We start from the raw sequence: 26622 nt of genomic DNA, 5'->3' as shown, positions 1-26622 counted from the left end.
CAGGAGCCCTCAATCTCCCCGGTTGGACGAGACTGGGGAGATTGAAATTCTCAACCTAAGAAGTGGAGAAGACCGTAGGATGCAGCGGTCTGATGACCTTTGCTTTATAAATACTGACTGCAGGTTCTCTTGTGAGAACCTGCAGTCGTAATGCGGCAGGCGGCTTGATAAATCAAGCCCATTGTGTTAAGAATCCCGCAATGAGTGAGAACTTTGAGATACATTGCTTCACTGGTGCAGTCGTTGTTGGTGGTAGATATGTAATTACCTCAGATGGCTGTATTGAGACTGTTGAGTACATAATGGAGGAACATCATGACAGTTACAATACTGTGCCATTTACATGTAACTTTACATTATACACAGCTATAGCCACACATCCTATTTCACTAACATGAATACATAGTAATGTTTGAAAACTAATAAAAGTCCTACATCTAAGTCTAAGGACTACTGAGCTATGTTGCATATTTATTCCTTTTAGAAAGTATGGTAATGAACACAGCACTGTTACTGTTTTAAATTACTTTGTGTATTCCGTGACATAGAATCAGATGATAGCTAAATGTTGTCCTCTTTCTTTGCCCAGGCTGAAAAAAGAGAGAGATGAAGAGCGAATACAAAGACTGGTACAAGAAGAAGCTGTGAAATATGTTTGGGAACAGGTAGGAATGTAATTTAGTTTGATTTCCGGAAATTTGAAAACAATACATTGAATGAGTAATATCATAGTTCTGTGAGATCTGAAAGCGCAGCATATGTGCTACTTAAAGGGACATAAAACACATGGTTCTGTCATAATTCAGACAGCGCACATAATTTTAAATAACTTTCCAATTTGACTTATATTATTATTTCTTCTTTATCTTGGTATCCTTTGTTAAATGGTGCAGCAGTGCACTACTGGGACCTAGCTAAACACATCCGGTGAGCAGATAACAAGAGGAATATATGTACAGCCACCAATCAGCAGCTAGTTTCCAGTGCATTGCTGCTCCTAAATCTATCTAGGTATTCCTTTCAATAAAGGATACCAAGAGATTTAAACAAATTACATAATAGACATAAATTAGAAAATTACATGCTATATCTGAATCATGCCAGTTTAATTTTGACTTTACTGTCCTTTTTAAAATGTCCTTCTTAAACAGATGTGAAATTTTACAGGGTTTACAATCACTCTGATACTGCTATAATGTATGAATCTAGCTTTTGTTAAACTATAGTATTTATATCTTTCTACCTATCTATACACGCAATACATATTCGCCTACTTATGATATAACCCCTTGGTTGCCAGGAATACAGAGATACAGTACTTTTATCCTTTTGCCTGTAACAAACATTTAACACCTGACTGTCAGGAAAGACACCAAGGCAATCAGAATTGCTGCATAACAAACAGTGACTTAAAGGGACAGTCTACACCTTAGTCATCTTAGTCAACATCACGACAAGTTGAGTGTAAAGTTTAGAAAGCAGCCGTTTTTGTTTAAAAACTTACCTTTCTTCACAGCCGGAGCAGCTTCCCCCGCCCAGAGATCCTCTCTTCACACATCACAATGACTAATCCAGCTTCCTCCAATCACAGCATGGCCTCAGGCAATGATTCCCCTGGGGGGAAAGCCGTGATTGGTGGAAGCTGGATTAGTCATTGCTGATGTGTGAAGAGAGGATCTCCAGGCCGGGGAAGTTGCTCCGGCTGTGAAGAGAGGAAAGGTAAGATAAGTTTTTAAACAAAACGGCTGCTTTCTAAACTTTGATGAATGAAAGTGCCCCTGTTTTTAATGGTATTTTTTAAAACCGGTCTTTCATTCATTAAAGTTTACCTTCACTTTAAATACATATATTTCTTTTTTGAGTCCACGGATCATCATAATTACTAATGGGATATTCACCTCCTGGTCAGCAGGAGTAGGCAAAGAGCACCACAGCAGAGCTGTTAAATAGCTCCTCCCTTCCCTCCCACCCCAGTCATTCTCTTTGCCTACGTTAGTGATAGGAAGAGGTAAAGTGAGGTGTTAGATTAGATTCTTCAATCAAGAGTTTTTATTTTTAAAGTAGTCCCAGAGTGTGCTGCTTTGTTCTAGGGTGTAGCCGTAGTCCATGTCGGTCTCTACAGCAGAGCTTTTGGTGGCTTTAAAGCAATGGGAACTTGTGGGACATAATTTTCACTGCGCCTCCCATACATGGTTTGCTGCCCTGCTTGTCAAAGTCTGAGGGAAGAGAAAAACTCAGTACTTTTTATTTCCACAGGCCAATGTGAGAAGAAAATGAGGACCTCGCAAGCCGGGTGGGCTGCCTTACTGCCAGGCAGTAATTTAAGGTAAGTGCTGATTTTTATTTCTGGGGACACACTCACAAAAAGATTGGCACTTTTCTATATTAAGGAACACTAGATGACATTATCCCTAGGAGGGGAGGACATGTTATTGGGCAGTAATTGCAGGCACTGGAAGGACGTGGAGAAGAGGCTCTAATATAATACTGGCTTCTAACAACGGCTTTATTTTACTCTAACAAGCCGTCTGGAAGGTTAGTCATGATAGACCGCATGTAAGGTGTGTCGCATGATCAATGTTATTTTTACTCCCCTGGACATTATTATTATATGCTATAACTGTCGGGAGGTTTGTTTATTTATTGTTAGAATGGGCTTTAGTTCTCCCGGCGGCTCCATTTTTACATTTTAGCTGCCCTGTAGTTTTTAGCTTGTTACACCCATGATGGGCGGAGCTATGTTGCGTGGCATGTTTGCGCGCCATTATTCCACTGCTGTGTTAGAAGCAGTTTGTTCTAAGTACGTGGCAGGGAAGCAGGGTGATAGATAATGCAGAAATCTGACCTTTCAGAGTACTGACTGACAATCCCTTCTCCAGACCTTCCTAGAGAAAGGACAATATCCTAGGAATCCTGACCTTACTCCAAGACTAGCTCTTGGAGTCACACCAATAAAGGTAATTACGCCATACCTTATGGTAAATCTTTTTAGTAACAGGCTTGCAAACCTAAATCATGGTCTCCATGACTGACTCAGAAAAACCACGCCTAGACAGAACTAAGCGTTCAATCTCCAAGCAGGCAGCTTCAGCGAAACGAGATTACGAGATTTGTAAGAAGGAATGGACCCTGAGTTATAAGGTCCTTCCTCAGAGGCAACCGCCAAGGTGGAAGAGATGACATCTTCACTAGGTCTGCATACCAGGTCCTGCGAGGCCACGCCGGGCTATTAGAATCACTGATGCTCTCTTCTTTTTGATACAAGCAATGACTTGTGGAAGGAGAGCAGACAGAGGAAACGGGTATGCTAAACCAAAATCTTAAGGTACCGCCAGAGCAACTATCAGTGCTGCCTGCGGTTCTCTCAACCTTGAACCTTACCCTTGAAGTTTGTCGTGCTGCAGAGACGCCATCAATCCAACTCCAGCCCCCTCACCCCCCCCCCCATTTGAGGGTTAGCCTGGAGAACACCTCTGGATGGAGAACCCTCTCCCCGGAATGAAAATTCTGTCTGCTCAGGAAGTCCTCTTCCCAGATGTCCACCCCAAGAATGAGGATGGAAAATAGACAGTCATTGTGAGCTACCTGCCCACTTGAACAAAGCCAAAGCACCTCCTTCATGGCTATAGAACCCTGAGTTCCTCCCCGAGCCACTAAGGAGATATTGTCCGACTGGAACCTCATAAACCGGCTAAGGACAAATCCTCAGAGCATTGAAAATCGCTCTCCACTCCAAGATATTGATGGAGAGAACAGACCCCTCTTGAGTCCAAAGTCCTTGCACCTTTAATGAATTCCAGACTGCTCTCCAGCTCAGCAGGCTGGCGTCCGTGGTCACAATCACTCAGGAATGTCTCCAGAAATCTGCGCCCTTAGACAGATACTCCTGAAAAACCAACACTGAAAAGAGTCTCTAAAATCTGAACCAGTGTTCTCAGATTGACTAAAGAAAAGGGAAGACGTCCCTGGGAGCTCAGACCAATTACCTCCATTCATTATTGCCACTGAAAAGAGAAGGGAAAATCAGCTACAGCTGGATTCAAACTCCCAACCCTCAGGTTATAAGATGGCTAAACTATCTACCGGTCATTAAAGCTTACTGTTGGCCGAACCGTAGACTGAAAAGAAAGGTAAGAGGAATAGATCAAATGATTGTCTGTCTGTCTGACCTCCGTTAGAACATTCTCATAGAGAATAATAAAGTTCCCAAAAATATCACCCTTGTAGTTGGAACAAGGGAACTCTATACAAGATTCACTTCCCATCCATAGGAGCGAAGAAGGACAACATTTCTTGAAAAAGAGAGAAGGGATGAGAGAAGAAGGGATGAGCCCTGAACCATATATTGTCCAGGAGGGCACTCCCTGAAAAATTCTCCAAGACCTATAGAGTCTTTCTAGGATAACGAAGCTCAAAAACTTGAGAAAATCCTGTATAATGGGAACAGGAAGATACACATCTTTCAGGTCTATGTTCGTCATGAGCAGATGCTCTTAAATCAAAGGAGAATGGATACTACTTTGAAGAACTGTACTCTGACAATACTTGAGAAAGGTACCCAGACCCCATCCCCTGACTGGAACTATCACTCCCAGAGAGGACGTTCCTGAACCCAGTTCAAGAATGCCTCTCGTCAAACCTGGTCTGCAGCTGCTTTAGAAAGGAGAAAAACGGCCCCTTGGAGGAAATCTTAGATTGCTACCCCCTGGACCAAGCCAGGTTGGGATTCCAAAAGACCTTTCTTTGCAGAAAGAGGGAAAGGAAGATTTTCCTCTAGTCTCTTCTGCTTAACGTGTGGTAAAAAAGACCCTTTCTTTCATGTAATTAGCAAGAGTCCATGAGCTAGTGACGTATGGGATATACATTCCTACCAGGAGGGGCAAAGTTTCCCAAACCTCAAAATGCCTATAAATACACCCCTCACCACACCCACAATTCAGTTTTACAAACTTTGCCTCCGATGGAGGTGGTGAAGTAAGTTTGTGCTAGATTCTACGTTGATATGCGCTCTGCAGCAAGTTGGAGCCCGGTTTTCCTCTCGGCGTGCAGTGAATGTCAGAGGGATGTGAGGAGAGTATTGCCTATTTGAATGCAGTGATCTCCTTCTACGGGGTCTATTTCATAGGTTCTCTGTTATCGGTCGTAGAGATTCATCTCTTACCTCCCTTTTCAGATCGACGATATACTCTTATATATACCATTACCTCTGCTGATTCTCGTTTCAGTACTGGTTTGGCTTTCTACAAACATGTAGATGAGTGTCCTGGGGTAAGTAAATCTTATTTTCTGTGACACTCTAAAGCTATGGTTTGGCACTTTGTTTATAAAGTTCTAAATATATGTATTCAAACATTTATTTGCCTTGACTCAGAATGTTCAACTTTCCTTATTTTTCAGACAGTCAGTTTCATATTTGGGATAATGCAATCATTTTTTCTTAGCTTCAAAAATTTGACTATTTTCCCTGTGGGCTGTTAGGCTCGCGGGGGCTGAAAATGCTTCATTTTATTGCGTCATTCTTGGCACGGACTTTTTTGGCGCAAAAATTCTTTTCCGTTTCCGGCGTCATACGTGTCGCCGGAAGTTGCGTCATTTTTTGACGTTATTTTGCGCCAAAAATGTCGGCGTTCCGGATGTGGCGTCATTTTTGGCGCCAAAAAGCATTTAGGCGCCAAATAATGTGGGCGTCTTATTTGGCGCTAAAAAATATGGGCGTCGCTTTTGTCTCCACATTATTTAAGTCTCATTTTTTTATTGCTTCTGGTTGTTAGAAGCTTGTTCTTTGGCATTTTTTCCTATTCCTGAAACTGTCATTTAAGGAATTTGATCAATTTTGCTTTATATGTTGTTGTTTTTTCTCTTACATATTGCAAGATGTCTCACGTTGCATCTGAGTCAGAAGATACTACAGGAAAATCGCTGTCTAGTGCTGGATCTACCAAAGCTAAGTGTATCTGCTGTAAACTTTTGGTAGCTATTCCTCCAGCTGTTGTTTGTATTGATTGTCATGACAAACTTGTTAATGCAGATAATATTTCCTTTAGTAAAGTACCATTGCCTGTTGCAGTTCCTTCAACATCTAAGGTGCAGAATGTTCCTGATAACATAAGAGATTTTGTTTCTGAATCCATAAAGAAGGCTATGTCTGTTATTTCTCCTAGTAAACGTAAAAAATCTTTTAAAACTTCTCTCCCTACAGATGAATTTTTAAATGAACATCATCATTCTGATTCTGATGACTCTTCTGGTTCAGAGGATTCTGTCTCAGAGGTTGATGCTGATAAATCTTCATATTTATTTAAAATGGAATTTATTCGTTCTTTACTTAAAGAAGTTCTAATTGCTTTAGAAATAGAGGATTCTGGTCCTCTTGATACTAATTCTAAACGTTTGGATAAGGTATTTAAATCTCCTGTGGTTATTCCAGAAGTTTTTCCTGTTCCTAATGCTATTTCTGCAGTAATTTCCAAAGAATGGGATAAATTGGGTAATTCATTTACTCCTTCTAAACGTTTTAAGCAATTATATCCTGTGCCGTCTGACAGATTAGAATTTTGGGACAAAATCCCTAAAGTTGATGGGGCTATTTCTACCCTTGCTAAACGTACTACTATTCCTACGTCAGATGGTACTTCGTTTAAGGATCCTTTAGATAGGAAAATTGAATCCTTTCTAAGAAAAGCTTATCTGTGTTCAGGTAATCTTCTTAGACCTGCTATATCTTTGGCTGATGTTGCTGCAGCTTCAACTTTTTGGTTGGAAACCTTAGCGCAACAAGTAACACATCATGATTCTCATGATATTATTCTTCTTCTTCAGCATGCTAATAATTTTATCTGTGATGCCATCTTTGATATTATCAGAGTTGATGTCAGGTTTATGTCTCTAGCTATTTTAGCTAGAAGAGCTTTATGGCTTAAGACTTGGAATGCTGATATGGCTTCTAAATCAACTCTACTTTCCATTTCTTTCCAGGGTAACAAATTATTTGGTTCTCAGTTGGATTCTATTATTTCAACTGTTACTGGTGGGAAAGGAACTTTTTTACCACAGGATAAAAAATCTAAGGGTAAAAACAGAGCTAATAATCGTTTTCGTTCCTTTCGTTTCAACAAAGAACAAAAACCTGATCCTTCATCCTCAGGAGCAGTTTCAGTTTGGAAACCATCTCCAATCTGGAATAAATCCAAGCCAGCCAGAAAGGCAAAGCCTGCTTCTAAGTCCACATGAAGGTGCGGCCCTCATTCCAGCTCAGCTGGTAGGGGGCAGGTTACGTTTTTTTCAAAGAAATTTGGATCAATTCTGTTCACAATCTTTGGATTCAGAACATTGTTTCAGAAGGGTACAGAATTGGTTTCAAGATGAGACCTCCTGCAAAGAGATTTTTTCTTTCCCGTGTCCCAGTAAATCCAGTAAAAGCTCAAGCATTTCTGAATTGTGTTTCAGATCTAGAGTTGACTGGAGTAATTATGCCAGTTCCAGTTCAGGAACAGGGGATGGGGTTTTATTCAAATCTCTTCATTGTACCAAAGAAGGAGAATTCCTTTAGACCAGTTCTGGATCTAAAAATATTGAATCGTTATGTAAGGATACCAACGTTCAAGATGGTAACTGTAAGGACTATCTTGCCTTTTGTTCAGCAAGGGAATTATATGTCCACAATAGATTTACAGGATGCATATCTGCATATTCCGATTCATCCGGATCATTATCGGTTCCTGAGATTCTCTTTTCTGGACAAGCATTACCAGTTTGTGGCTCTGCCGTTTGGCCTTGCTACAGCTCCAAGAATTTTTACAAAGGTTCTCGGTGCCCTTCTGTCTGTAATCAGAGAACAGGGTATTGTGGTATTTCCTTATTTGGACGATATCTTGGTACTTGCTCAGTCTTTACATTTAGCAGAATTTCATACGAATCGACTTGTGTTGTTTCTTCAAGATCATGGTTGGAGGATCAATTTACCAAAAAGTTCATTGATTCCTCAGACAAGGGTAACCTTTCTGGGTTTCCAAATAGATTCAGTGTCCATGACTCTGTCTTTAACAGACAAGAGGCGTCTAAAACTGATGGCAGCTTGTCGAAACCTTCAGTCACAATCATTCCCTTCGGTAGCCTTATGCATGGAAATTCTAGGTCTTATGACTGCTGCATCGGACGCGATCCCCTTTGCTCGTTTTCACATGCGACCTCTTCAGCTTTGTATGCTGAATCAATGGTGCAAGGATTACACAAAGATATCTCAATTAATATCTTTAAAACCGATTGTTCGACACTCTCTAACGTGGTGGACAGATCACCATCGTTTAATTCAGGGGGCTTCTTTTGTGCTTCCGACCTGGACTGTAATTTCAACAGATGCAAGTCTCACAGGTTGGGGAGCTGTGTGGGGATCTCTGACGGCACAAGGAGTTTGGGAATCTCAGGAGGTGAGATTACCGATCAATATTTTGGAACTCCGTGCAATTTTCAGAGCTCTTCAGTTTTGGCCTCTTCTGAAGAGAGAATCGTTCATTTGTTTTCAGACAGACAATGTCACAACTGTGGCATACATCAATCATCAAGGAGGAACTCACAGTCCTCTGGCTATGAAAGAAGTATCTCGAATTTTGGTTTGGGCGGAATCCAGCTCCTGTCTAATCTCTGCGGTTCATATCCCAGGTGTAGACAATTGGGAAGCGGATTATCTCAGTCGCCAAACGTTGCATCCGGGCGAATGGTCTCTTCACCCAGAGGTATTTCTTCAGATCGTTCAAATGTGGGAACTTCCAGAAATAGATTTGATGGCGTCCCATCTAAACAAGAAACTTCCCAGGTATCTGTCCAGATCCCGGGATCCTCAGGCGGAGGCAGTGGATGCATTATCACTTCCTTGGAAGTATCATCCTGCCTATATCTTTCCGCCTCTAGTTCTTCTTCCAAGAGTAATCTCCAAGATTCTGAAGGAATGCTCGTTTGTTCTGCTGGTAGCTCCGGCATGGCCTCACAGGTTTTGGTATGCGGATCTTGTCCAGATGGCCTCTTGCCAACCGTGGACTCTTCCGTTAAGACCAGACCTTCTGTCACAAGGTCCTTTTTTCCATCAGGATCTGAAATCCTTAAATTTAAAGGTATGGAGATTGAACGCTTGATTCTTCGTCAAAGAGGTTTCTCTGACGCTGTGATTAATACTATGTTACAGGCTTGTAAATCTGTATCTAGAGAGATATATTATAGAGTCTGGAAGACTTATATTTCTTGGTGTATTTCTCATCATTTTTCTTGGCATTCTTTTAGAATTCCGAGAATTTTACAGTTTCTTCAGGATGGTTTAGATAAAGGTTTGTCCGCAAGTTCCTTGAAAGGACAAATCTCTGCTCTTTCTGTTCTTTTTCACAGAAAGATTGCTATTCTTCCTGATATTCATTGTTTTGTACAAGCTTTGGTTCGTATAAAGCCTGTCATTAAGTCAATTTCTCCTCCTTGGAGTTTGAATTTGGTTCTGGGGGCTCTTCAAGCTCCTCCGTTTGAACCTATGCATTCATTGGACATTAAATTACTTTCTTGGAAAGTTTTGTTCCTTTTGGCCATCTCTTCTGCCAGAAGAGTTTCTGAATTATCTGCTCTTTCTTGTGAGTCTCCTTTTCTGATTTTTCATCAGGATAAGGCGGTGTTGCGAACTTCTTTTGAATTTTTACCTAAAGTTGTGAATTCCAACAACATTAGTAGAGAAATTGTGGTTCCTTCATTATGTCCTAATCCTAAGAATTCTAAGGAGAAATCGTTGCATTCTTTGGATGTTGTTAGAGCTTTGAAATATTATGTTGAAGCTACTAAATCTTTCAGAAAGACTTCTAGTCTATTTGTTATCTTTTCCGGTTCTAGAAAAGGCCTGAAAGCTTCTGCCATTTCTTTGGCATCTTGGTTGAAATCTTTAATTCATCTTGCCTATGTTGAGTCGGGTAAAACTCCGCCTCAGAGAATTACAGCTCATTCTACTAGGTCAGTTTCTACTTCCTGGGCGTTTAGGAATGAAGCTTCGGTTGATCAGATTTGCAAAGCAGCAACTTGGTCCTCTTTGCATACTTTTACTAAATTCTACCATTTTGATGTATTTTCTTCTTCTGAAGCAGTTTTTGGTAGAAAAGTACTTCAGGCAGCGGTTTCAGTTTGAATCTTCTGCTTATGTTTTTCATTAAACTTTATTTTGGGTGTGGATTATTTTCAGCAGGAATTGGCTGTCTTTATTTTATCCCTCCCTCTCTAGTGACTCTTGTGTGGAAAGATCCACATCTTGGGTAATCATTATCCCATACGTCACTAGCTCATGGACTCTTGCTAATTACATGAAAGAAAACATAATTTATGTAAGAACTTACCTGATAAATTCATTTCTTTCATATTAGCAAGAGTCCATGAGGCCCGCCCTTTTTTTGTGGTGGTTATGATTTTGTATAAAGCACAATTATTCCAATTCCTTATTTTATATGCTTTCGCACTTTTTTATCACCCCACTTCTTGGCTATTCGTTAAACTGAATTGTGGGTGTGGTGAGGGGTGTATTTATAGGCATTTTGAGGTTTGGGAAACTTTGCCCCTCCTGGTAGGAATGTATATCCCATACGTCACTAGCTCATGGACTCTTGCTAATATGAAAGAAATGAATTTATCAGGTAAGTTCTTACATAAATTATGTTTTCTTTCATGTAAATGGCAAGAGTCCATGAGCTAGTGACGTATGGGATATACATTCCTACCGGGAGCGGCAAAGTTTCCCAAACCTCAAAATGCCTATAAATACACCTCCCACCACACACATACTTCAGTTTTTACAAACTTTGCCTCCTATGGAGATGGTGAAGTAAGTTTGTGCTTGTCTTTATGATTTCTTCTATGATAAGTGCTTCTAAGCATTCTAAAGCCCAATTCCTCTCAGAGTACAGTGTTTGTCAGAGGGACGTGAAGAGAGTATTGCCTGTTGATTTTTATGGTTTCACTCATGGGAAATCTTTTCAAGGGTTCTCTATCGGTCGTAGGGATTAATCTTCTACCTTCCTTTTCAGATCGACTATATACTCTTATACCATTACCTCTGCTGATAGTTTTCAGTACTGGTTTGGCTGTCTGCTATATGTGGATGGGTGTCTTCGGTAAGTATGTATCATTATTTAAGACACTCTCAGCTATGTTTGGTGCTTTATGTATTAATATAAAGTTTTAAATATATGTATTTACTTATATTTGCCATGAGTCAGGTCTATGTGCATTTCCCTTTGCAGTCTAACAGTTTCAGTATGAAAATCATGTTTTAGGAAGTTATTTTTTAAAATTTTCTTACCTGGGGTTTAGTCTTTTTTCCAATCTGACTGTTTTTTCCTTAAATTTTGCGGGCAAATCTAGGCTCACGAGGGTGCAAAATGCTGTTATTTATTGCGTCATTTTTGGTGCGAAATTTTGTTTGCCGCAAATTTGCGTCTATAGTGCCGCAAGTTTCCTCATTTTCTGAGCCTTTATTGACGTTAGTTTGATTGGCGCGAAGTCGCGATTGTTATGACGTGAGTTGCGTCATTTCCGGAAATATTTTTTTGATTATGTTACCCTACTTCCCTTATGCTCCCTGCTCTCTTTATATTCTAGAGGGCTATGCTGTTTGCTTTTTTGCTTATGTAGCATATGCATTTTTTCCCATTCCTGAAACTGCTATATGAGGAAATTGGATATTTTGTTTAAATGTTATTTTTTTTCTTTTACATTTTGCAATATGTCTCAGTCTCTTCCTGTCTCAGAAGCTACTGTAGGAACCATGCTGCCTGAGTTTTACCAAAGCTAAGTGTATCTTTTGTAAGCAAGCTGAGATTATATCTCCGGCTATATTATGTAACAGTCGTCATGATAAGCTTTTGCATGCCGATTAATGTTTCTATTAGTACTAGTACAGCACCTGTTGTTCCTTCAACATTTCTTGATAACAAATCCAGTAAACGTTTAAATTCTGTTTTTAAACCTTCTGTGATTACTCCTGAGGTTTTTCCTGTTCCAGATGCGGTTTCTGATGTGATTGCTAAGGAATGGTCTAAGCCTGGTGCTTCTTTCAATCCTCCTTCTTGGTTTAAGAAGTTATATCCTTTACCAGTGGCTAATTTAGAGTTTTGGGAAAAAGTCCCTAAGGTTGATGGGGCTATTTCTCCCCTTGCCAAATATACTACTATTCCTATGGAAGATAGTACTTATTTTAAGGATCCTTTAGATAGGAAAATTGAATCTTATCTAAGGAAAGCTTATTTACATTCTGGCTATATTCTCAGGCCTGCCATTTCTATGGCTGATGTTGCGGCTGCATCAACTTTTTGGTTGGATAGCTTAGCACATCAGGAAACAGATCCTGATTTGTCTAGCATTGTTCGTTTGCTTAAACATGCTAATCATTTTATCTGTGATGCTATTTTTTATATCAAGATTAATGTTAAATCTGTATTTCTCTATTCTGGCTAGAAGAGTTTTATGGCTTAAATCATGGAATGCGGACATGGTATCTAGATTACTATCTCTATCTTTCCAGGGTAATAATTTATTTGGTTCTCAGTTGAACTCTATTATTTCCACTATCACTGGGGGGGAAGGGAGTTTTTTTGCCGCAAGATAAAAAGTCTAAGGGTAAATCTAAAGCTTCTAATTGGTTTCGTGCCTTTCGTTAGAATAGAGAACAGAAAACCACTCCTTTCCCTAAGGACTCTGGCTCCAATTGCAAGCCATCTTCAAGTTCGAATAAATCCAAGCCTTTATAAGAAGTCAAAGCCAGCCCCCAAGACTGCATGAAGGTGCGGCTCTCAATGCAGTTCAACTGGTGGGCGGCAGATTTAAATTATTTCACAACATTTGGGCAGATTCTGTTCAGAATCAGTGGATTCAGAGCATTGTTTCTCTAGGATATTGAATAGGTTTCAGAATAAGACCTCCTGTGAGAAGATTCTTTCTCTCTCATGTTCCAACAAATTCTGTGAAAGCTCAGGCTTTTCTGAAGTGTGTTTCAGATCTGGAGCTTTCAGGGGTGATTACACAAGTTCCTCTCCAGGAACAGGGTCTGAGTTTTTATTCAAAAAGAAAATTAATTCAGACCAGTTCTGGATCTGAAGTTTTTGAATCATTTTGTAAGGGTCCCAACATTCAAGATAGTGACTATAAGCACTATTCTGCCTTTTGTTCAGCAAGGTCATTACATGTCCGTAATAGTTACAGGACGCTTATCTTCACATTCCAATTCATCCAGATCACTATCGGTTTCTGAAATTCTCTTTTCTAGACAAGCATTACCAATTTGTCGCTCTTCCATTTTTCCTAGCAACAGCTCCAAGAATCTTTTCGAAGGTTCTCGGTACCCTTCTATCTGTAATCAGAGAGCAGGGTATTGCAGTGTTTCCTTATTTGGACGATATCTTGGTACTGGCCCAATCTTTTCATTTAGCAGAATCTCACACAAATCAACTAGTGTTGTTTATTCAAAGACATGGTTAGAGGATCAATTTACCAAAGAGTTTCTTGATTCCTCAGACAAGGGTCACCTTTATAGGTTTCCAGATCATTTCAGTGTCCATGACCCTGTCTTTAACAGACAAGAGACGAATGAAATTGGTTTCTGCCTGTCGAAACCTTCAGTCTCGATCATTCCCTTCAGTGGCTATGCGCATGGAAGTTTTAGGTCTCATGACCGCAGCATTGGACGTGATCCCCTTTGCTCGTTTTCATATGAGACCCCTGCAGCTTTGCATATTGAATTAATGGTGCAGGGATTATACTTGTATATCACAATTGATATTCTTAAATCCCAGCATTCTACTCTCTCTGACTTGGTGGTTAGACCATCATCGTATTATTCAAGGGGCCTCTTTTGTTCGTCCTTCCTGGACTGTAGTCTCAACAGATGCAAGTCTTTCAGGTCGGGGAGCTGTCTGGGGGTCTTTGACAGCACAAGGGGTTTTGAATCCTCTAGAGGCGAGGTTACCAATCAATTTCTTAGAACTCTGTGCTATTTTCAGTGATCTTCAGGCTTGGCCTCTATTAAAGCAAACTTTTCATTTGCTTTCAGACAGACAATATCACAACTGTGGCATATGTCAATCATCAGGGAGGGACTTGCAGTCCTTTGGCAATGAAAGAAGTATCACGGGTACTTTCTTGGGCGGAATCCAACTCTTGTCTATTCATATCCCAGGTGTAGACAATTGGGATGTGGATTATCTCAGCCGTCAGTCTTTGCATCCGGGGTAGTGGTCTCTCCATCCAGATGTGTTTTTACAGATGGTAAAGATGTGGGGTCTTCCAGAAATAGATCTGATGACTTCCCATATAAACAGGAAACTTTTCAGATACCTTTTCAGGTCCAGGGATTCTCAGGCGAGATGGCGGATGCGTTGGCAGTTCCTTGGTCTTACCAACTTGCTTATATTTTTCCGCCTTTAGTTCTTCTTCCAAGGGTGATCTCCAAGATCATAATGGAACAATCTCATGTGTTTCTGATAGCACCAGCATGGCCTCACAGGTTTTGGTATGCGGATCTTGTCCGAATGTCCAGTTGCCAACCTGGTCACTTCCTTTAAGGCCAGACCTTCTGCCTCAAGGGCCGTTTTTCTATCAGGATCTCAAATCTCTGAATTTAAAGGTATGGAAATTGAACATTTGGTGCTCAGTCATAGAGGTTTCTCTGACTCAGTGATCAATACTATGTTGCAGGCTTGTAAGTCTGTTTCAAGGAAGATTTATTAGCTGGTTTTGAAAACCTATATTTCATGGTGTTCTCATAAATTCTCTTGGCATTCGTTTAGAATTCCTAGAATTTTACAGTTTCTTCAGGACGGTTTGGATAAAGGTTTGTCTGCAAGTACTTTGAAGGGACAAATCTCTGCTCTTTCTGTTTTATTTCATAGAAAGATTGCTAAACTTCCTGATATTCCCTATTTTGTTCAGGCTTTGGTCCGTATCAAGCCTGTTATTAAGTCTATTTCTCATCCATGGAGTCTTAATTTGGTTTTGAAGGTTTTGCAGGCTCCTCCTTTTGAGCTTATGCATTCTTTGTATATTAAATTACTTTCTTGGAAAGTATTGTTCCTTTTGGCTATCTCTTCTGCTAGAAGAGTTTGAGAATTGTTTGCTCTCTCTTGTGAGTCTCCTTTCCTGATTTTCCGTCAGGATAAAGCTGTTTTGCGGACTTCGTTTAAATTTCTTCCTAAGGTTGTGAATTCTAACAACATTAGTAAGGAAATTGTTGTTCCTTCCTTGTGTCCAAATCCTAAGAATTCGCTTGAAAAATCGTTACACTCTTTGGATGTGGTAAGGGCTTTGAAATACTATGTTGAGGCTACTAAGGATTTCAAGAAGACTTCTAGTCTATTTGTTTTTTCTGGTTCTAGGAAAGGTCAGAAAGCCTCTGCCATTTCTTGGGCATCTTGGTTAAAGCTTTTGATTAACAAGGCTTATTTGGAGACGGGAAAGTCTCCGCTTTAGAGAATTACAGCTCATTCTACTAGATCAGTTGCCACTTCTTGGGCTTTTAAGAATGAAGCTTCAGTTGATCAGATTTACAAAGCAGCAACTTGGTCTTCTTTGCATACATTTACTAAGTTTTACCATTTTAATGTATTTGCTTCTTCTGAAGCAGTCTTTGCTAGAAAAGTTCTTCAGGCAGCTGTCTCAGTTTGATTAGTCTGTTTATAAGAAGAACTTATGTTTTGGATTTAATTTCTCAGCGGAAATAGCTGTTTTTATTTTATCCCTTCCTCTCTAGTGACTCTTCTATGGATTTCCACATCTTGGGTATTTTATCCCATATGTCACTAGCTCATGGACTCTTGCCATTTACATGGCATAATAATGGCAAGAGTCCATGAGGCCCACCCTGTTTTTATTGATTATATTTTTTGTATAAAGGCACAATTTTATTTTCTAGTTCCTCTTTTTTGTATGCTTTTTATTACACCTCACTACTTGACTATACGTTAAATTGAAGTATATGTGTGGTGTGATGTTTATTTATAGGCATTTTGAGGTTTGGGAAACTTTGCCCCTCCTGGTAGGAATGTATATCCCATACGTCACTAGCTCATGGACTCTTGCCATTATTAAAGAAATGAATTTATCAGGTAAGCTCTTACATAAATTATGTTTTTCCACCCGGAAAGTCAGAGGCCAGATCCAAACAAGGTCTAAAATGGGATATAGAACTTATAATATAAAATCAGTGCGCCAAATACCTATATAAAAAATGTATAAACATATAGTGCATCTTAAATAAAACACCTATACATATATATAAACATAAGTGACATGTATGAAAGTAAAGACAGTGTAGTCATAAACCCAATCAAACCAGACCACTGTTGTACGTGATGGGAATATTATAATGGACAGTTCATCTAGTCCATAATCCAAATCCTAAATCTGGAACGGATGGCAGGCTGCTTCTTCGAATTTCTTGTTGGTGTCCCAAGATCTTAAACTCTGCAGAAGTGAATGATAAAAAAAGAAGGCGCCACCATAGTGCACAATCAGATGTATAAAACACGCCAATAAAACAAGTAAGACCGTACTTACAAGCTGTAAGACACTTGAGAAGTGTCACAACCGCCTTCTGGACTGTTATGGAGTCGTCCAGCTAACTCACACTGGTAGATCTCAAAAGTCCTCTTGGATGTGAGAGCGGCGATGGCAAAAGAAACCAGCATCCAGCAGCAATTTCACAGAGCCGGCTCGTCCTGTACTATCCACTATTATTGTAGATACAATGTATCAGATGGATAGGTAAAATGAGTAGATAAATGAATAAAAGATAGTTCGTGGCAAAAGTCTTGTAAAAGCAAACAGACTTTATTTGGGGTACAAAAGCACAACGTTTCTCGGTCTCTCCTGACCGTTTCCTCAGGTGCAATATACATAATAATTTAAACCACAAACTTTTATTGCCGCATTCTCGGCGTCCTCTAAAATGAACAGCGCATGCGTGGAGGTGTGACCACTGATAGAGCTTCCATTGGTAGCTGATTATCCAATGATAAGAGCAGAAATGTTCAAGCCTCTGTGTATAATCAAATCAATAGCGTAGCCGAGTAAAAGCTGCTGTTGGTAGATAACCAACCATAATCAGGCGGTAAAATGCTCGACTATCTGAGCATATTCAAAACATATGTGTCTTGAGGAATGTAAGGAATATAACAAGGGTATTGAGAGATAAATTAATAAACTGTATACGTATATATATATGTGTGTACACAGGGAATAAACTAAATTCTTAGCCATTCGGTCACTCTTAGTGGTAACACCCACACCGCCACTTAAATCCTAAAGCTAAACAGGTAAAACCAGAGGGTCTCTCTATCAGGATACAAATTGTATAGATAAAACACTATTACTTAGTATACAACTCGCTATATAGAACTATAGAAAAGAACCTCATATAGATAGCCTATAAATTGCAGTATTCTAAAAAATATATATTCAGATTCTTAAAATATTGGCAGAGCTCAAAATCGAATAAAATCACAGATATAACAAGGTATCATACCTATTATTAGTACTGGACTAAAAAAATAATTATATATATATATATATATATATATATATATATATATATATATATATATATATAACAAACCATAAATACATATAAAAAAAAAATATATATATATATATATATATATATATATATATACACACAAAAAGGTAATTTGTAAAAATATAAATATAACCATACATGCATATATGTATATACACACATTGTATACCCACTGAGCATAAATAAATCAATGTACAAACAGCATTAGCAATGAAATACAATATACCTGTCATATAGTAGTGATATAATGCATGTGTATTAATAACATATGGTGTAATCGAAGTCCCAGAGGGCCATAGTGGTGGATGTAACCACTAGAAGCCCTATGAGTATATTCTAAATGTGTAGGTATGCAACAAAGTTGAAGCTATGAAATATATTTAAAAATAATAAGATAAAAACCTATGTAATTAATTAAAAGCTGCCATATCAATATTGGCATTGAGCCCGCAGGGAGACAAACTTTGGAGTTTCCATATCCAAAAGGTCTCCCTTTGTCTCAAATACAAAAACCTATTTCTGCCCCACTTAGGTAGGATGTGTTCTAATGGAAATATGGAAAAGCAATCAGAAGATGCAGAATGGCATTGACTAGCATGTTTGGGGACACTGTGGTTTTATATATTGTTCTCTATATTTCTTTTGTGTTCACCCCACCTCTTTTTTAGGGGCCTGGAGGTCCTCCCCACGTATTGGACCCCACAAACACACTCCAACAGATAAATGACAAAGGGAGAATCACACGTAAAATGTGAATTTATATTGAATTTTTCTTTGGTGACAAATGAAATAAATTCAGTTCTATTTGGGTTTGTAAAAGCACACAGGCCACAATGCGCTCGATTACATTTAAAAAAAAACTGGTTTGCCTAGGATTGTAGAATCTCTATTTCCAAAAGTACATCCCTTAGCTTGTTTTTCGACTGATGTACTTTCATAACTACTTTGCTGGGAGCCAGCTTGTTTTTTAGGGTAGGAGCTCTTCTGAAAGTACACACTGGTTGTTTACTCAACGTGCTTGTAAGAAATGGATCGTTCTCCAGGATGTACCAATATTTTTGCAAAATGCCTTTAATTTTGCTATGATTGTTATTATATTGTGTAACAAATCTAACCCCAGTGTTATTTTGATTCATAGGAGTTTTTGACTTCTCTTCTTTATTGGTCTCCTTATTTACCGCTGTGTATTTAATAAAAAAATCCTCTCTGCATTTTTTTCTGGCTTCAAGAAAACTGGTCTCAATTAAACTACTAGGGACATTCTTCTCTATAAATCTTTCCTTTAAAAGGTTGGCCTGTATATCAAAAGTTTTCAAATCAGTGCAGTTTCTGCGCAACCTACAGAACTGGTTGTAAGGTATATTCTTTTTCCAGGGTAAATGGTGGTTGCTTTTAAAGTTTAGATAGCTATTCGCATCCACTGATTTGAAAAAAGTTTTGGTAGAAATATTACCTAGGTTATCCCATTCCAATATTAAATCCGGAAAGTCAATACTCATTTCATCTATTTTAGATGTAAAATGCAAACCCATATCATTATCATTTAATCTTTTGACAAAATTCCGGGCCTCTAGATGGGTGCCTTCCCAGATGAACAAGAGGTCATCAATGAAACGGCCATAGAAAACCAGATTCGCCACCGAGCTAGAGGAATAGATATATCTGTCCTCAAAAAGGCCCATAAATAAATTGGCAAAGCTCGGGGCGAATCTGGTCCCCATGGCCGTTCCCTTGATCTGCAGGAAAAAATTTTCTTGATAGACGAAGTAATTATTCTTCAAAACAAACAATATACACTCTAAAAGGAATTCCCTTTGTTTGTCTGGCATATAGATATCTTGTTTCAAATAATATTCAATGGCTTTGATGCCTAGATCATGAGCTATATTTGAATACAAAGCCGAGACATCACAAGTTAGCCATAAGAGTTTCCTATTTGCCTTCTTAATTTTAGAAATCTTATAAATCAGATCCGGGGTGTCTTGAATATATGAAGTTAAGGTGACTACTGATTTTTTTAGGAATTGGTCCACATATTCAGATAGATTACATGTGAGATTGCCAATGCCCGAAATGATAGGCCTCCCAGGAGGATCCACTAAATTTTTGTGGATCTTTGGGAGGTGATAATAGTATGCCAAATTGGGAGTATTTGGGATTAAAAAATCCCTTTCTTTCTTTGTTAAAATACCTTCCAACCAACCCCGGTCTACCATTTTAACCAGACTGGCCAGGAATTTATTAGTGGGATTAAAAGTGAGAATTTTGTAATATTGTTGATCAAACAAAATCCTATCTGCTTCCCTGATATAATCTACACGATTCTGTATAATTATTCCTCCGCCCTTATCGGCTTCTCTGATCACTATGTTATTGTTAGAAGCTAGTCTGGATAGAGCTTTGGTTTCATAGACATTCAAATTGGAATCTTTGATTTTATCTCCTGGTAATTTTCCAAAGTCTTCCAATACTAATTTCTGAAATAATTCAATATTTAAACCTGCATTGGGTGGATTGAAATTTGATTTGGGGGTTAAATTTGAATGTATATAATCTTCAAAGAGATCAGCACAGAGAGTGTCTGGATCAAAATATACAATATCCATAGAAGGACGTTCACTCATATCATTTGTCAGAATTGGTTTGTGGCCTGAATCTTTTAATTTTTTTTCACAAAAATAACGCTGTAAAGACAATTTGCGAATAAATTTGTTCAGGTCCACAAACAAATCAAACAAGTTATGTTGATTTGATGGACAAAAAGATAAACCCATATTTAAAACGCAAATTTCTTCATTAGAGAGAACGTGATCAGATAGATTGTATATATTTTTACTCATGCGTTTAAGTTTCTCTTTTTTGGAAGTCTTACCTCTCCCTCTGCTGCCACGTTGGCGTATGATCTTTTTCTTGGTGTAGTAGTAACCAGTTTTTCTTCCTCTTGAGCCCTCTCTAGTTGTTTTAATCTGATTGGTGCATGTCTGAGATGTGGCGGGTGTACATTTGTTTTTGGTTGTACTGAAAAACCTGAGATTTATTGATCTGTCTATTGTCATCTCTTTGGTAACTATTATTGTAATCGATTTCATTTTGTTGGAATCTGGGATTACCCCCATGATTTCTTTGTTGGAAACCAGGGCTTCTATAATCTCTCTCTTCTTCTCTGTTGTGTTGTTGGGTATTGTGGTGATATTGATTATATCTGTGTGTGTGTGGACTGTTATTAAAGTTCTCTCTTTCCCAATTTGAGGTACAAGATTGACTGTATTCCCTAAAGTTAGAATTAAAAGGGGTATTGTTTGTGTTTCTGAAAATCAAATTTTTCTTTTTATCCTTAGGTTTCTTGTAATTGACTTTTACCCATGGTTTATCTTGTGGTGTATCTGTTACAGGTAAACCACTGTCAGGTTCTCTTTCTAAAGTTTCCTTCTGTAGGTCATACACTTTGCCTTCTAGGTAATCTTTCTCATCCCTGGCTAGTTTTTTAGTGTGTATAATTTTCTTTTGAAATGTATCTGACCTTTCTTGTACTTCTTTTATGTGTTTTACATAGTCCGTATTAGATTCATGTTTGATTAAGGTATTCTGAATTTCCTCGATTTCTAACTCCGTTCTATTCAATAGAGTTGTTCTAAACTCAATTAATAGATCTATAAGTTTTAGCGAACAATCTGTCAGAATAGCTTGCCATTTTTCAGTCAAATCTGCATCTTGTTTAAAGGAACATAATTTGGAAATTCTAAGACCTCTAGGGATCTGGCCTCTCTCTTTATATTTTTTGAGTGTGTCAATGTCCCACCAATGTCTATTAAGAAGGCAAATAGGAAACTCTTATGGCTAACTTGTGATGTCTCGGCTTTGTATTCAAATATAGCTCATGATCTAGGCATCAAAGCCATTGAATATTATTTGAAACAAGATATCTATATGCCAGACAAACAAAGGGAATTCCTTTTAGAGTGTATATTGTTTGTTTTGAAGAATAATTACTTTGTCTATCAAGAAAAAAATTTCCTGCAGATCAAGGGAACGGCCATGGGGACCAGATTCGCCCCGAGCTTTGCCAATTTATTTATGGGCCTTTTTGAGGACAGATATATCTATTCCTCTAGCTCGGTGGCGAATCTGGTTTTCTATGGCCGTTTCATTGATGACCTCTTGTTCATCTGGGAAGGCACCCATCTAGAGGCCCGGAATTTTGTCAAAAGATTAAATGATGATATGGGTTTGCATTTTACATCTAAAATAGATTAAATGAGTATTGACTTTCCGGATTTAATACTGGAATGGGATAACCTAGGTAATATTTCTACCAAAACTTTTTTTCAAATCAGTGGATGCTAATAGCTATCTAAACTTTAAAAGCAACCACCATTTACCCTGGAAAAAGAATATACCTTACAACCAATTCTGTAGGTTGCGCAGAAACTGCACTGATTTGAAAACTTTTGATATAAAGACCAACCTTTTAAAGGAAAGATTTATAGAGAAGAATTTCCCTAGTAGTTTAATTGAGACCAGTTTTCTTGAAGCCAGAAAAAAATGCAGAGAGGATTTTTTTATTAAATACACAGGGGTAAATAAGGAGACCAATAAAGAAGAAAAGTCAAAAACTCCTATGAATCAAAATAACACTGGGGTTAGATTTGTTACACAATATAATAACAATCATAGCAAAATTAAAGGCATTTTGCAAAAATATTGGTACATCCTGGAGAACGATCCATTTCTTACAAGCACGTTGAGTAAACAACCAGTGTGTACTTTCAGAAGAGCTCCTACCCTAAAAAACAAGCTGGCTCCCAGCAAAGTAGTTATGAAAGTACATCAGTCGAAAAACAAAGCTAAGGGATGTACTTTTGGAAATAGAGATTCTACAATCCTAGGCAAACCAGGTTTTTTTAAATGTAATCGAGCGCATTGTGGCCTGTGTGCTTTTACAAAACCAAATAGAACTAAATTTATTTCATTTGTCACCAAAGAAAAATTCAATATAAATTCACATTTTACGTGTGATTCTCCCTTTGTCATTTATCTGTTGGAGTGTGTTTGTGGGGTCCAATACGTGGGGAGGACCTCCAGGCCCCTAAAAAAGAGGTGGGGGGAACACAAAAGAAATATAGAGAACAATATACAAAACCACAGTGTCCCCAAACATGCTAGTCAATGCCATTCTGCATCTTCTGATTGCTTTTCCATATTTCCATTAGAACAGATCCTACCTAAGTGGGGCAGAAATAGGTTTTTGTATTTGAGACAAAGGGAGACCTTTTGGATATGGAAACTCCAAAGTTTGTCTCCCTGCGGGCTCAATGCCAATATTGATATGGCAGCTTTTAATTAATTACATAGGTTTTTATCTTATTATTTTTAAATATATTTTATAGCTTCAACTTTGTTGCATACCTACACATTTAGAATATACTCATAGGGCTTCTAGTGGTTACATCCACCACTATGGCCCTCTGGGACTTCGATTACACCATATGTTATTAATACACATGCATTATATCACTACTATATGACAGGTATATTGTATTTCATTGCTAATGCCGTTTGTACATTGATTTATTTATGCTCAGTGGGTATACAATGTGTGTATATACATATATGCATGTATGGTTATATTTATATTTTTACAAATTACCTTTTTGTGTATGTATATATATATATATATATATATATATTTATATATATATATATATATATATATATATATTTTATATGTATTTATGGTTTGTTTTATATATATATATATATATATATATATATATATATATATATATATAATTTTTTATATGTTTTTATGGTTTGTTATATATATATATATATATATATATATATATATATATATATATATATATATTTTTAGTCCAGTACTAATAATAGGTATGATACCTTGTTATATCTGTGATTTTATTCGATTTTGAGCTCTGCCAATGTTTTAAGAATCTGAATATATATTTTTTAGAATACTGCAATTTATAGGCTATCTATATGAGGTTCTTTTCTATAGTTCTATATAGCGAGTTGTATACTAAGTAATAGTGTTTTATCTATACAATTTGTATCCTGATAGAGAGACCCTCTGGTTTTACCTGTTTAGCTTTAGGATTTAAGTGGCGGTGTGGGTGTTACCACTAAGAGTGACCGAATGGCTAAGAATTTAGTTTATTCCCTGTGTACACACATATATATACGTATACAGTTTATTAATTTATCTCTCAATACCCTTGTTATATTCCTTACATTCCTCAAGACACATATGTTTTGAATATGCTCAGATAGTCGAGCATTTTACCGCCTGATTATGGTTGGTTATCTACCAACAGCAGCTTTTACTCGGCTACGCTATTGATTTGATTATACACAGAGGCTTGAACATTTCTGCTCTTATCATTGGATAATCAGCTACCAATGGAAGCTCTATCAGTGGTCACACCTCCACGCATGCGCTGTTCATTTTAGAGGACGCCGAGAATGCGGCAATAAAAGTTTGTGGTTTAAATTATTATGTATATTGCACCTGAGGAAACGGTCAGGAGAGACCGAGAAACGTTGTGCTTTTGTACCCCAAATAAAGTCTGTTTGCTTTTACAAGACTTTTGCCACAAACTATCTTTTATTCATTTATCTACTCATTTTACCTATCCATCTGATACATTGTATCTACAATAATAGTGGATAGTACAGGACGAGCCGGCTCTGTGAAATTGCTGCTGGATGCTGGTTTCTTTTGCCATCGCCGCTCTCACATCCAAGAGGACTTTTGAGATCTACCAGTGTGAGTTAGCTGGACGACTCCATAACAGTCCAGAAGGCGGTTGTGACACTTCTCAAGTGTCTTACAGCTTGTAAGTACGGTCTTACTTGTTTTATTGGCGTGTTTTATACATCTGAATGTGCACTATGGTGGCGCCTTCTTTTTTTATCATTCACTTCTAAAATGGGATATGTCGGGATCAAACTCATGTACCCATATTCCCAGGAGTAAACCAATACCACTAAAGTGTAAGGCTTATTCGCCCTTGTAAGGAAGCGTCAGAAGTTTAGACTTAGAGGAAACATAAATATAATATAATCCAAATATGTCCATGGTTGTCACATGTCTTGGTCAATTAGGATATAGAACCTGCATCTGCTGTGCCACTAAGCCACAGATAGGCTGCTCAGCTGACCCAAGGTTACAGCCACAACGCCCCCGCGGGCTAGCACAGCAAGTTTAATTAGACAAGGCATTGCTCCAGATGATTAAATAAACCTCCAGCTTCTTATTTATGGATCCGCAGAGGAGCAACTATCCTCTATAGGAATCAAAGTTTTCTGAGCCCTAGTAGAAAATCTACCTTCTACTTAAGACACCCTGCAATTTAATGGAGTCAGCGACAGGACAATCCTTTAAAGGACAGGAGACAAGGAGAAAGGCATCCCTAGTTTCTCCTATTCCTGTGTAAATATCCATAGCACGTCTAGAAACACTTCCTCATAGGAAGGAACATCATAGAAAAGATAAAGTATACAAAAAACTTCCTAGGGTTGACAACGATAGGGTATCAATGTTGTCCAAGTAGCTAAAACCTCCTTTAACAGTATACGAGGTGTTCAAGCATACATCTGAAGGAAATCACTTCAGCATCAGATAAAGGAATTATACTGTCCGAACCTGAGATATCACCCTCAGAAGCTACTAGCGAATGCCCTTCATCAGACATATGAGGGAAAGCAACCTCTGTAGCATAAAGCGGAGCAGAAACCGTTCTATCTAAATCTTTTAAGTGTCCTCTTGCGTTTTCCCTGTAGGATAGGAAAGGCAGATAAAGCTGCAGATACCGCAGAGGATACCTGAGTTGCAAATACATTCCTCCAGGAGATTGAGAGGAACCGCAGGGCACTGCATGTGACACCATAGAGGCTAGGGACGTTTGAGGAGAAAGCTGTGGCATCGCCTGAACAGCATTATCCTGGGAGACATACGGCTAGAGGCATAGACATTTTAATCGGTTTAAAATTATCCTTAAAAACGAAGGGCTCAAACTAAGAATATCTTTATTTCTTTAAAAGACAATTCTAAATATGAGGAACAGAATGCTCATAAAAACAATATGATCCTCAAGAGACAATAATATTAGTTCCTAGGATCAGACCTCTGTTCCAAAAACCTGAACATAAACCCCAAATCACCTAATTAAAAAATTAAGGTTATTATTAAACCCTTATTTTAGGATTTAAAGCGACATTGAAAAATGAATGTTTCTGAACACCATAATGCCAGCAAAGCACACTTTATTAGAAGGCAATGAAAAATACAGTGGCAAAAGCTTTATTTATAAGGCTTAAAATACTTAACATATGCTTTAAACATACATTAAATATTTATAGAGCTTAATTCTAATATTCCAGGAAATGTTACTTCCAGCCATGTTACACAATAAGGCAGCCACACTGTAAGCAAAGTTAAATATTTCCTACATGAGGGTTCAATGTCTCTTAACATACAGAGACAGACAAAATAAAAATGACGCTCCAATCTAATCGGAGAAAGGGGGCATGTACAAAAGACCGGCTCAGAGAGCCGAAAATGGTGCTTCTCCGTAGCAGAAAAAGAAAGAAGGCAGGAAAACAGATTTGGCCTAGAAATGAAGCGTGCAGTTAGATGCTAACCTTGCGCTTCATTCTGTCAGCCGAAAGGAATACACAAGTCATTTCAACATCGGTACATGAAAAACAGTACATGTAAAAACAAATACCTTCCAACATCGGTACATGTGAAAACAAATACAACTAATAAGTTTCAGAGAGAAATTACCAACTTTATAAAATATGCACGTCACAATAACATCATCTCGCAGTCAGTTGAGGAAAAATTGTTAGTTTCTCACCCTATCACATCTATTTTCCATCATTTTCCAAAACTGCATAAAAACTCCCAATCTCCTCCCGGCAGACCTATCATTGCTTGAATAGGGTCTCTTAATGAAGCCCTATCCGAGCTTGTTGATACTTTTTTGCAGCCCTTAGTTGTCCAGCTGCCAAGCTATATACAG

General features: G+C 38.2%; 1 protein-coding gene across 1 annotated transcript in view; it reads left to right on the top strand.

The window, feature by feature from the left end:
* Positions 1-26622, top strand: part of CEP97 (centrosomal protein 97) — a 67024-nt gene that overhangs the window by 28262 nt on the left and 12140 nt on the right. Inside the window, exon 10 of the mRNA XM_053707548.1 lies at positions 590-665. Coding sequence (XP_053563523.1) covers positions 590-665 — 76 coding nt within the window. The remainder of the gene's footprint in view (positions 1-589; positions 666-26622) is intronic.

The sequence above is a fragment of the Bombina bombina genome, chromosome 3 (assembly GCF_027579735.1).
Source record: "Bombina bombina isolate aBomBom1 chromosome 3, aBomBom1.pri, whole genome shotgun sequence".
NCBI lineage: Eukaryota > Metazoa > Chordata > Amphibia > Anura > Bombinatoridae > Bombina > Bombina bombina.
Note: the sequence above shows the minus strand (reverse complement) of the source record. Positions and strands in the feature narration are given on the sequence as shown.